Source organism: Anser brachyrhynchus (assembly GCF_964034855.1).
Source record: "Anser brachyrhynchus genome assembly, chromosome: 2".
Classification (NCBI taxonomy): Eukaryota; Metazoa; Chordata; class Aves; order Anseriformes; family Anatidae; genus Anser; species Anser brachyrhynchus.
The window spans coordinates 92,601,369-92,614,794 of record NC_137695.1 but is presented as its reverse complement, the minus strand read 5'-3'; the positions used below and the strand labels follow the sequence as shown (position 1 = coordinate 92,614,794).

The window sequence follows — 13,426 nt, the reverse complement described above, 5'->3', positions numbered from 1 at the left end:
TATGTGTAACAAGTTATATTTTCCTTTTATTTAAATATTTTGCTGTTTGATTTAATTTTCTTTGTCAAGGTCTAACGCTGCTTGGCTCTTGGGAATTCTCACTTTATCCTTCTGCTTTCTGTCTTTCCAAAAGTAGCTTCCTTTGCTTAGCAGTGCTTTTTCTGATTTCATGTCAGCTTTTATAAGAGTGCTAAAATCTCCTTAAGACTTTTTTTTTTTTTTAAGTGCAGGATGTTTCTGAAGACTTTCACTAAATGTTTTCTCTCTTTTTCCAATTTTTGAGATGTAAATTCCATGCATTTTTGAACCTCAACTTCAAGTAACTAGGTCTCCTCTATGTCTAAGACCCTGATGTCTTCAATCCAGTTTTCCTGACCAAGTAATTTCACGAATGTCTCAATTTGCTTCTTTCAAATTGAAAACCTCATTTAGGATTGTTTAACTATCTATGCCACACTAATTTATAATCCTTCAGACCAGGGTTTCCATCAGTCAGTGTCTTCCATCACACATTGTACAACTACTCACAAAAGCCAATTTTCAGATAATTATTTTATTTGTATCCAGTTTTGTTTTTTGTTGCCTCTGATGTTAAACATTGAACTCAGCAATTTTTGTCATCTTGTGTTTTCTCAAGTATGTGTAGGCAGTTAAGACAGTACTTATTTCAATGAGAGAAAAGTATCTGATATTATCCAAAACCTTTTCTCCCATGTAGCTACATAGCTTTTTAGAGGATCTCAGCAGTTAGTCCTGCTTGTTTTGAACATCTCACCAAAGACATTTCAGTTTAGACCAGTTCTGTTGTCTTCACCAACTCTCCCCTATTTCTGTGTTTTAAAATTAAATGTCTGTGTTTTAGAAGTAAATGTGCTAAATGTCTTTAGCACATTTTCTGATTATTTTTCTACCATATACTTAAGTCAAGCATCCTACAGAGGCTCTAATCCCTCCATTTTGTAGTCCATGCACCCTGTGTTATTTCATAAACATCTCTGCTTTTTCCACTCTCTATCTCTTTTTCTATCTGGATGATTGCTGGGATGATATTAAACACATACTTTTTTTTTTTTTTTTTATTAACACACATACTTGTAACCCTCTGCTGTTTCTTTACCTTGCCATCTCCTTATCTGCCTGACTTCCTACTGTTTTCTGTCAAAGCCAGTGATAGGAGTCATCTCTTAGTGCTCTCTAATTTGAGCATCAGCAATGCCAGATAAAATGCCATAATCTTCCTGGGTTCTTGAAGGAATTGTTTGTTGAGGTGATCCTTTCCGCTGGGCTCTGATGACTGGAAGCCCTCCAAAACTTCTTCCAGTTAACTGACATAATCAGTGCTGGTCTAGAACAGCTGTGAAGGCTAGAGCAGCTACCTTGGTTTATAGCATCAGCACACAATCTTTCTGGCGTCTCCATCACTTCTCCTCCTCTTTGAAAAGGAGAGCCACTTTCGTAGAGGTGGTTCTCGGCTTTCTTCACTAGCTGCAGACCTCTCAAAACAGAGGTCAGAGTAGTTCCTTGGCAAAGTCTCCTGCTGTTTCTTCTTCCCTGTCCTCATCTGTTGAATGAGGGGTTGTGTGAAGTCTTAGCAAGCCTTGTCACGATGCTTAAAAGTGAACAAAACGTGAGCAGAGGTCTGCATCTTATAGTAGTTCTGAGATCCCAAAGAGGCTTTGCAGGTTTTTTCAGTAGGGCATTTGATTGCAGGATGCCCCTGGCTTGGTGTAGCTACCAATAATTATTTTGTCAAGCATGAGAGTAGAATAGGAAGGGTTTGTTTCTTCCTTATGAAAGTCTCAATCGGCTGTACCTCCTATGCCTAAAAAAGTTGAATGTACGCTTTGGGAATGCCTTATTAGCTGAAGTATCCCTCATATTTGTCTCCTCAATTTTCTCTATTTCTATTAAGATGGAGAAGTCGTAGAACAGGCAGAGCTGGGGGAAGATGAAAAGTCTCTCTTTTACTTTCTTTTTTCTTTTTTTTTTTTTAACTTCCTGACATAGAGCCAAAATATTCATTTTTGTTAAGAAGCCTTGCTCCTTCTGGTCTATTCTATTCCTAAACCTATTCTGTTTTTTATGACAATAGTATCATGAACGCATTGTGATACCACCATTTCAAGTTTTTTAAGTTAGATTTCAGGTTGCCATGAAGGAAGAGCAAATCTGTCCTAAATGGTGACTTTAAAATGGGGCTGGTTTAACATGGTGAGTTTAATAGTGAAGAACTTGCTTTCAGAAGTCTGGACATTCACAGTTCCCAATGGATTCTGCTTGTTGGGTTTACGTTGCCTCTGAAAATTAGGTCCTGAAAGCACTTCTGTTGCTAGAAAAAGAGGCTTTCTGGATGATATGAGAATTCTTTTTACCCCCCAACTGAGGAAATAAAGTGCTCGGATTCACTTTTGTCTGTGGTGGAAATAAGGCTTGTGCATTGCGGTAACCCCTGCTCTGAGGTACAGACCTTTCTGTAGAAATGAGCCCACATGTTGGAAAGCAGTTATAGGGACTTTTCTCTGTTATCTAAGGATAAGTTACTACTAACATTATCCAAGGTCATTGATCTGAGTCTGTCTCACTGTCACACATGATTAGACGGCTGTATTGTTACGTGTGGATTCTCCAGAATAAACTTGTGTTCGAGTGGAGCCTTTTTTGTCCGCCTAATTTTGAATTGATTTGTCTCTACGAAGTTATTCTTTATCACCAAATGCACCTTAAGAATGAAAGATTGCATCTCAATCTTCATGAGGAAATAAACAAATCTGTTTATACTGGATACGGACAAATTATTACAGCTGGTCAGGTTATTGCCTATGAAAAATTTATCTCTAGAATGTCTTTCATCCTTTCTTTCCTTCTAGGGAGAAAATCAAAGACAGGGCTTTGAATTTTTATTAATGATTCATTACTCATAATTTATCAGTGAACAGTTTATGCAAATACACTTTGCAAATTGCTCACTTTAACTGTTACTTGGGGTTATATCTGAATATTACCTTCCCATGGGAAGCAAAGGTATGAACATTTGGATTATTGATATTTAATCATGGGAGAATAAATGCATATCAAATGTTAAATACTCAGATACAGAAATCATTTGCAGTATACTTGGTTACACTAAATTGCATCTTAACGGAGTTCTCGTTGACATTAAGTTATGATTTAAGATGAATGAGTAAATCACAAGCCAGCTAGCTAATAGTTGAACATAGTATTCTTTGAGGCCAGTGTTTAACCAGTAGATCTCATGTTCCCAAAGACATTTATGTTCAATATACATTAAGGAAATATCCCCTTCTACAGTGTTTTATATACTGTAGGGAAATGTCCCTTTGCACAATGGAATATACAAAAAAAAAAAAAAGACTATTTTGCATCTTCTCCCCCAATTAAAGCAAAGAAAACACATTGCCCTGTACTTTGAAGATGGAGGGGAACCTTTGGCCAGCAATAAATGCAGTACAGGAGTTTTTGTGATTGATGGATCTTTCTTTGGGGGGGAGGGGGTAGTAGTTTTATGTTAAAAAAAGTTCTATTACTTTACAGAGTCCATGAAGGGCTTGGTTGGGGAAGTATGTTGTCCCTGAGATATAGCTTATTAGTGGTTGCATGATTTAAATGCCTATGGGTGCAGTATTTGTTCAAATTTCTTTTTAAAAATATTCTGTAAACTATTAATTGTAAAAATAGTATTTGTCAGAGAAATCTAATTTTATTAAAAATTTGCATACTGCTGAATGTAATTGTGTTGCATAGTTCTCAGAGGTGTTATTTTTACTCAAAGCCAGAGCCCTGAGGAGCTGATAACCTGTAAAATCAGAGTGTGTCTTTCAGACTGATTTGAGTATCAGACTCAAGGATTGCTAATCTTTTTGTGCAAAAAGGGAAGATTCTTCTAGATACAGGTAATGAGCAGAGTTGCCATTTAGAAAATGTACATAAGGGAAAGATGCACGGAGATATTTGAGAAATAAAAATGGATTGATTTATTCATTCTGTTTCCAACTCCACAAATGGTGGTTGTTCGGGCACTGGGTAAGCATTCTCCTTTTGCTGTGTGAGAAACAATCATCACCCATGAACACGTAACGTGCCTCTAACAGAGGTAAAAATGAGTTGGTGAAGTGGTGAGAGTAGGTGTTGTATTAACAAGTCTGTAATTTATTGCTGCCCTCCTTACATTTAAATTCTTGGCTTACTGGAGCACACTCCTGTGTAGGCAGTTATGCAGAGTTGGCTTATTGCAATAGCATAGTTTAATGATAGCATACATGCCCATTACAGCAGGCTATCTCCTAATTTTATGTACTTGCCTCAGTGGGATGCACTATGTAAAACAAAGACACTCGCTCCAAAGGGAGTGTGTACCAGAGGTTAGTGGTCTGGGGATCAGATCCTGTTCCACAGATTTTACTAGAAGATCAGAAGGGCCACAGCAAGATGCTTTGCCTTGTGGGATGCCGTCATAAAACTCAGCTGTTGGTGCTAGCATGACCAAGGTTTCATCCAGTTAAGAAGGTGACTAACTGGAAAATTGCGAATAGTAAAATAGCATCATCTGCAGAGAGACATAGCCAGGGAAAGGGGAGTGCACCCTCTGGAGAGCTACAAGCACCCTGGAAAGGTACCTGAGAAGTTTGTTTCAGTGTGGACTGATAGCTGTGCTAAAGAGCCGAACAGAGCCATAAAGGTTTAACAGAGCAGTTGTGGTTTTACCCTGCCGGGCAGATGACCTCCATCATAGCTTCTCTCTCACTCTGCCTCCCCAAAGGAAGAGGAGGAGAAAATATGATGGAAAGGGATCAGGTATTGAGATAAGGACAGGGAGATCATTCAACAATTGTCATCATGGACAAAACAGACTCAGCACAGGGAGATTAATTTATTACCTATTACTAACAAGCTAGAGCAGTGAGAAACTCAAACTACAAACACCTTCCCCCCATGCACCCTCTTCTACCTCCTCTCCCCAAGCAGCGCAGAGGAACAGGGGGGGAATGGGGGCTGCGGTCAGATCCTGATGCTTCCTCTCCGCTGCTCCTTCACAGTCACTCCCTGCCCCTGCTCCACGTGGGGTCCCTCCCACGGGATGCCGTCCTTCCCAAACTGATCCGGCATGGGCTTCCCACAGGCAGCAGCTCTTCAAGGACTGCTCCAGATATGGGTCCTTACCACGGGCTCCATCCATCCCCCAGGAGCAAACTGCTCCAGCACGGGTCCCCCACGGGTGGGCGGCAGCTCCCCCCAGACCCCCTGCTCCTGCGTGGGCTCCTCTCCACGGGCTGCAGCTCCGGCCCGGGGCCTGCTCCTGCGGGGGCTCTCCATGGGCCGCAGCCTCCTCCAGGCCACATCCACCTGCTCCACCGGGGGCTCCTCCACGGGCTGCAGCGTGGAGATCTGCTCCGTGTGGGACCCGTGGGCTGCAGGGGGACAGCCTGCTCCACCAGGGGCCTCTGCACAGGCCGCAGGGGAACTGCTGCTGTGTGCCTGGAGCACCTCCTGTCCTCCTTCTGCACTGAGCTGCACAGCAGTTGTTTTATTTTTTCCCTTTCTTAACTCTGCTCTCCCAGAGTCCCACCCAGCCTTGCTCCCTGGCTCAGCTCTGGCCAGCAGCAGGTCCCTTTTGGAGCCGGCTGGAGCAGGCTCTGATCTGACATGGGGCAGCTGCTGGGCTCTGCTCACAGAGGCCATCCCTACAGCCCCCCACTACCAAACCCATGCCACATAAAGCCAATACACCAGTAAAGATATATTTTAAGTTAAAGAAAAGCAAACAAACATAGCTCCTTCGGAAATGTTAGTTTTTGATGTCAGAAAGCAGTGAGACTAATTAAGACCTGTTCCCCTGCTAATATCAGAGATGGCAATTACAAACTTAAAAACCTAATATGATGACTGAATGACTGAAATGAGCCTGTTCCTACAGCCATAAACTTGACACTGTACACCCTTGGTGCTATTGTAATTCCAGCAAATGTCAATTTAGAATAAACAGGTGTATTTCTACAAAGTGTAAAAATGAAATTTACCAAGACAGTTGTTTCATGTGGAGGTGGTATGGAATATCTCTCAGAGGTGAAAAATAGGTTCTGAATGAACTACTTTTAAATGCGTGCCAAGAACCTCTCTGTATTGTTGTACTTTTTAATTAGATGAAAATAAATGAATTGAAAAGATGAAAGGAACTTGTGTAACATCTCACTTCAAAGGACAGCTCCACTCTTGAGGAGTGTTTAAAAAAAAAAAAAAGGAAAGAAAGGAAAGAAAAGAAAATCAGCTTATTCAAGAAATTTGCTTTTTCTGTGGATTTGGCTTCACTTTTACCTGCCTTAGACACTAAGGGATGACTCTTGCTCATTTGACCTAATGCAGTCGTTACCCTGGTGTAAGGGAGAGTGCAGTCTGGCTGACAGTGACATTCCCTCTGCGCTCGTTCATTGTGCTTTGTATTGACTCAGCAGTGCTCTCGAATGAGCTGGATTATTTTTGACCTTGTGGAAGAATTTTTATTAAAGTTTCAAAGCTGTGGGCTATGTTTTGGACAGAGAAGTTGTACATGTGCAGTAGTTCTGTGTCTGGGTTTACTCTGGGTAAATGAATTGGGGAAAGAAACAGCTGAATGGCTCATCTGCCTGCTAGGCAAGTCAGCCTTCCCAGAATACAGAGGCTGTCGCTCCCACCCAAAACGCCTAAAAACTGTGCTTTGTCCATGTACTCAATAACTAGTGTTATGCAACGTATTTCACAACCTTAGCACTGGCTGATTGGTCTCAAGGGCCCTTTCGGACTCCTTACTTAAGTCAGTGCTGTCCAACTCCAGGTCTTTCATCCATTTTTACTCCTCTCTAAGCAGGAATTGTTTGTTTAAGCCTTAAGCACTTTATTTCCAATCACATCTGTCCAGGGCATGATTCTTGTCATCATAGTTCCACGTAAAGGTGACCTGGCTAAGACAATGAGTTCAAACTGCCCAGGAAGTCACAGTTTTATTCCCTAATTCAATTGCCCTGAAGAGCAGGTTAGCAGCTCTAGAAAATAGCATTTGTATGCAGAAGCCTAGCAGAGAAGTGTCACAACAGCTAACTGACAGTATTCAAAGAAAAACTAGCTCTCTCCATCCCTAGGAAGATCGTAACAGTGCAACCTCTCTCTGTAAGCAAGAGTTTTCTGTCATGACTCAAAGGAAGAATTAGCGCTTCTAATAGTAGAGGTCTTGTGTGTGACTTGCTAAAAAAAAAAAAAAAAAGGAAAAAAGAGCAACTCATCAACTTCATAACTCCTTGATAGATTTAGGCAGACTGCTCTGTGTTTTTGTTATGCCATGAGCTGTTTAATGAGTTTGCCAGATAGCAGGTTGGTGTGAAATGTTATCAGGTTTTCACAAACACAATTAGCTAAGCAATTGAGCTCATCCCAGCTGTGATTAAGTGGGATTAATTGTAATAAGAACCAGCTAGGAGAGAGGTAAGCTTGCTTTTTCTTAGGTTGGTACTCTGCACTATTATTCTTGTAAGTATCCTTTATACATCATCAGCTGCAGAGACTTTATTACTTTAGGAAATGGTTGTTGGACTTCCATTCAAATGAACTTCATCCTAAACAGATTATTCTAACATTGGAGTTGCCACTGAGTAGGAGAACAATTTATTTGAAGCATCAATTACATCAAACAGAAAAGTAGCCATTGAAGTCAGTGTTTTGCAGTGGAAAGGAATATGTTTACTCTCAGTCCTAAATACAGTTAAATATTCTGGGAGAGAGCTCTCCATGTTCTAAGAGGGAAATAGCTGCCCTCTATGTCATCATGGTTTGCTTTGGTACTAAGTAAAATTGCTGTATTACTTAAGGTTTCATTTGGTGAATACCAGAATTTGTAGATGATTCATGGGAATTTCTTAGGGGATAAAGCAAAATTATCAATTCTATAACTGGAAATAGGGGGGAAATGACAGCTTTACATGAAATTGCACGTAGGGTGCTCAGTAAATCTGGAGAATATGGAGAGTGAAGTGCAATGGCAGTAGTGCAAATATGCACATTGTAGGAATAACAGAATATTAGTGCTTTCTTTATCAGAAGTGGAAAGCTGGTAATGTAGAAATAAAGTGGGCCATATGAACATACAAATACAAGAGAGGAATGTTGCAAAGTAGTCCATATTTGAATTGTAAAAAGAGACTTGCCTGTATCTTTATTTGGGCAAATATTTTTATCATTATTTTTAATTATTTTATGGCTTCTGGTTCTTGTAATGTTGCTGCCGGTGGTCAATTTTTTTTCAATTCAGAAAGAATAAGTAACACAGGCCTGACAAAAGAAAGCAGAATGCCACAGTGATTGTACTGTTCTGGTGTGTAATGTTTGACCAGAAAAATCACAATTGTATTTGCTTTATTATTTTTTTTCTGGACAGAAAGGGGTTCCTAAGCTCTGGACTACTTCAGTGAAAATCTTTAAGATTTTAAAACAGTATCATGGTTCATGTATTCTCTGTTGCTTCATGATGGATATACTGCAGTTGCCTCCTTACTTAATAACCATACCTAATAAAGAGAAATCCAGTTTTCTCTTCTCCTATTAATATATAGAGGTCCTTGAAGATTTCTGCTGCCACCTTTGTAGCCCTTTCAAATACCTTTTTATTTCTATTGAGGGTTATGAACTCTGCTCGATGGGCTTGGTGCCAGTGTCTCTGCTCTGGTCTTCAAATCCCAGTGCTTTATTTGCTTTCCTAGGCATTGCCAATATCTGAGCAGGGCAGGTCAGCTCCTCCTTAAGGATCCTTTCTGTAATCTCTCCTTGGCAACTGTGCAGGACCACTGTGACATTTCCTGCAGCCTATGCAAATTTTTAGCATTTTTCCCCATTCAGTTTCAAAACTGTTGATAGCCGCTGCCTTCTCTCTTCTCCCTCCTCCTCCCACCATTTTTTCTGTATTTGTGGAAATACTGCTTCCCTCAGACACTGATCCACAGATCTGTGTTGCCATTTCACATAATATGAAAGTGCTCCTGGTGTTAGATCTCCTTGAAATGGCAACTGGCCATTTTAAATTTCATCACTGAAAACAATTGCTCCTGAGGTTCAGGAGCAAAAGACTTTGCTATAAATTATTACTAGACAAGATTCAAAAATTCTTAAGGATTCTTTGACCTATGTTGTGTTGGAATATGTGCACATGAATGATCTCTTTTGGACTATTCTTCCCTATAGCAGTCCACCACTTCTCTCTTATAATTTTACTTGTAATTATTTAGTGCTTCTATCTGAATTTAGTCACAACTAAACATATTACTATATAGAATCACAGAATGATTTAGGTTGGAAAAGACCTTCAAGATCAGTGAGTCCAACCACCAACCTGACCTATACAATACTCATGCATTACACTTATATGGAACTTTACCAACTATTTTTGGGAGCGTTATATGTTCTTCAGCTGACTCTCCTGTCAGCGTAACTTGTGTTGTTTCAATTAGTCAATAACTATAGACAAATGAAATAGAAGATGAGTAAGAAAAATCACTGTAGAAGTGAGAGCTATTACGCTATTCTGTTGAGATCTATTTTATTTTTAAAAAGTATTTGTAGTCAGATATTTCTAACCCTTGAGTCTTTTTACAATAAATGTTTAATTACAGCACCAAAAGCTTTCTACATGCATTAAGAAAAAAAATACATCTAGAAAAAAATACCCTATTTTTCTTGTATACTATGCGTGCATGTTAAACGTTTTTGCCCAAGAATGCCTCTGTTGTGCTCCACATTGTCCAGAAATTTTTCAATGTGGACATCATCAGCCCCTTCTAAGGCAGGTTCAAGGAACACCAAATCCCTGGAAATGTCTCATCCTCATGGTCAGAGTCTAATTTTAAACTTGAACCATGAGATTTGGGGTTGTTGCTGGTGGGTTAATTTCCAGCATTAGACGTTAAAGCATTGGAGGTAGCTACCTACTTCTTAGAGACCAACTGTGATCTGTTTCAGCCTTACGCAGTAGTTAATTCTGTATAGTTTTGACTTTGTTGTAAAGCAAGATGAATGGTCGCTTCTTAAAATTGCTTGTGGACTGTGGTGCACGTGGAGTCTAAAAAATACATATACAGAGTCTAAAGAAAATATACTTTAATGCCTAATATAATGTCCCTTCCCTTCTGCCCCCTTGAAATTCTCTTGGGCGCTAATTCTTGAATACATCCCCATCTCAAAGCTGTATCTTCCCTGATCTGTGGGAATGGCTGCAGTTGTTCATCAAATCCAGCATTTTTGTCTCCATTTGGTGTTTACCCTGTTGGTAGTGGATGCACATTTTTCCCTATCCTTCTGTAACACTCTTGTTATAGGTCAGTTATTTTTAATTTCCAGTAGGAGAGTTTGGAGGGAGATTTATTAGTGATCATCCTCTTTGCTCCAGGAAAGAAGGTCTCTTCTTGCCTTCTAACTTAACTGTACTAGATGTAATCACTTGAAGTGGAGCAAACACAAAGTCTCCACATGTTTCCTCGCCTATTCCTGACAACTTCTGACATTGGAAGGAGATAACTGAAGACCTTATGACAAATAAGGCTGCAATTTGCTAGGTCCTTCATTTTTGCCACCTAGCCTTACCCATAAAAGTAGCCTAGAAGAAAGCTGGAGAGGGACTCTACCAGGGAGTGTAGCCATGGAACCAGGAATAATGGCTTTGAACAAATGGAGGGGAGATTTAGATTAGATGTGACGTGACAAAGAAATTTTTCACTCAGAGCACAAAGCACACATGGAAATTAGGGCTGAAGATGCACTTTGCTTCTGTTTTTTTCCGTAAAGAATAGAATGAAATTACTTTAAAAAACAGTGTTAAAAATAAACCCAGGGCACAGGATGGGAGATACAGGGCAGTCCCTGTGGCCAAGGGGCAGCCTTTCTCTCTGGCAAGCCAAATGGCCTTGGGGGAGCCAGCCCCAGAAAAGGGGCCCTCAGCCCCCCCAACCCTCCTCCTTGTCCACGTGAAGGCATCTTCCAGGCCGCTCCCAACACAGCCGCCTTTGGGCACGTGTGGGCCGCTCCGTTACAGAGGCTTGCTGAGGTCACAGTGGCCACCGCTGACTCGGGCCCTATAAAACAGGCCCCCTGCAGCTGGCCCACCATTCGCTGAGCATCTAGGCCCTCTGACTGCCAGCTTGTGCGGCAGGAAGGAGACTAGAAGAGCAAGGCGAGCGGCAGGCCTCCTTGGTGTGCAAGGACTGCGATGCAGTCTGGTGAAGCACCAAGAAGGAGTGCACCTGAGCAGAAGGAGAGGTGTCATGGGCGGAGGGATGGCGCCGGCGGCACAAGAGACACCAGTGCCCAAGGGACCTCTGGTGCCCAGCCCACAGACAGATATAGGCGGTATCATTGGCACAGCAACGACACGGGGAACAGGCCAGCCCATGAAACACCCAGCGACAGGGGGCCTGGGCCTTGCCATAGGAGCAACGGTGATGTGGGGCGAAGGCAGGAACATCAGGCAGGCAGCCACAGGGAGCAGAGGCGTGCCCATAGTCCGGGACACAGTGTGGGACCCAGCCATGACCGTAAACCAGATGGCAGAATTGGACCCATGCCTAAAAATCAAGCTGACGGTGCCATGGGACCTAGGCACGGAACTGGATGGCCCCCTGGTTCGGCACCCTGGCCTGAGAACGTTCCAAACGGAAGGCATCCCGTGTGGGCAGTCCTGGGCAAGGACTGGCTTAGCCTTCTGCCCAACACCGTGGAGCCCATGGAGCTGGATCCACCAGATGTGGAAGAACAGATGGAAGTGGATCCACCTCGGCCAGAAAAGACCTGGGACTACCGTGGCATGTCTTTGTGCTCTGCCATCCGAGAGCACCAACAGCATCGCAGGAGCGCCCAGCGAGCCCCCTACTCGTTGCTCAGGCTCCATCGCAAGCATTAGCGTGGAGCCACCAAACACCACAGACATCTCGCAGGCTTGCCTGCAAGATGTCCTGGCAATAAACAGCTCTTGCCGATTCTCAGGGGTTGTGTGAGTGCTTCTTTTTTTGGGAGGGGGTAGGGGGTGGGGAATGGGCTAAAGTTGCGCCAGGGGAGGTTTAGGTTGGATATTAGGAAAAACTTCTTTTCCAAAAGGGTTATTAGAAATGGGCTGTCCAGGGAAGTGGTTGAGTCACCATCCCTGGAGGTCTTTAAGAGACGTTTAGATGTAGAGCTTGGTGATATGGTTTAGTGGAGGACTTGCTAGTGTTAGGTCAGAGGTTGGACTCGATGATCTTGGAGGTCTCCCAACCTAGATGATTCTGTGATTAGGGCACAAGACACAACTGTTACCCGTTACACCAAAAATCCAAAATCCATAAGTAGCCCAAAAGGGGAAAAAATAACTTTTGTGTACAAGCAATTGCTCATATGAACCTCTAGCTTTAAAGAATATATTTGACTTCACAGAACATTACAAGACTGGAAGAGGAATCACGAAGGGAAGAGCTCATAGTCTGCACGTTAGATTCTATGGACATAAAATAGTGCCTCTCAAAATAGATTTAAAGTCTGTACCGAAGCTGCATGATTTGTTTACTGTGCTGCTTTGTTCCATTTTTCAGGTTTGAAGACGGCACAGTCTCTTTTCTTGATATCATTGCTCTGAAACATGGATTTGATGTTCTGGAAAAACTCACAGGTCAGTTAACATGACTTTAATAATGAAGACTGAAGTTCTAGATTTATACTTGGGGCACAAATCTGGTCATATTTCCTATGGCTGTAGCTTAGTTTTCCTTTCTGTATTTACAGACCATATTCATCAATGTGAAGAACAGATTCTTCAGGGTATCTGCTTTATTAAGGCCTTACACATCATATTATTCCAACCTCCTTTGGAAAAAATGAAGTATCCAGCCTGTTTTAACCTAACACACATGTAAGGCTTGAGTACATCAAGCACTTCTAGTCTGCCTCACACTCAGAAAGGTGCAATAGGAAAATAATAGTAGAAAGTAGCTGAGCTACATCCTATTCATACTTGAAGCAGTAAGAGTTCCTGCTGTGCATGAGGACCAGGCAACTTGACCTGGTGCAGAAAAGCTATTTGGTAATACAGATTTAGAGAGAAACCAAGAAAGAGAGTTTAAAGTGCAGCCAAAAGCTTTTTTGTTAGATAGGAAATCCAGTTCCACTGTGCGGGTAGTTATCTTCATGCAGCAAAATTTCCAAACTATGATTTCTCACAGCAGTTAATTTATGTCTGTACTTTGAAACACTGTAGTGGAAAGCAGCATTATGTGTTTGTTGTTGTTTTTTTTTTCCTCATTCTGTTTTTGATATGAGATAACTTACCACTGTAAATCTTAATGAAATTCTCCGGTTTCTCCCTCAGAGAAGCACATGGCTGTGAAATTGTAGTACAGTTCCTGTTCCCTGAGGTGCAAGGTGAAAGGCA

General features: G+C 41.7%; 1 protein-coding gene across 9 annotated transcripts in view; it reads left to right on the top strand.

Annotated features, from left to right (window-relative positions):
* The window catches only part of MOCOS (molybdenum cofactor sulfurase), an 884,654-nt gene that overhangs the window by 770,321 nt on the left and 100,907 nt on the right, over positions 1-13,426 (top strand). For all 9 annotated transcript variants that reach the window (XR_013947686.1, XM_080583044.1, XM_080583048.1 and 6 more), the window contains one exon: positions 12,591-12,667. Coding sequence is in view for 8 of the 9 variants with exons in the window: in XM_080583044.1 (XP_080439170.1) it covers positions 12,591-12,667 (77 nt within the window). In the remaining variant the exon portion in view is untranslated. The remainder of the gene's footprint in view (positions 1-12,590; positions 12,668-13,426) is intronic.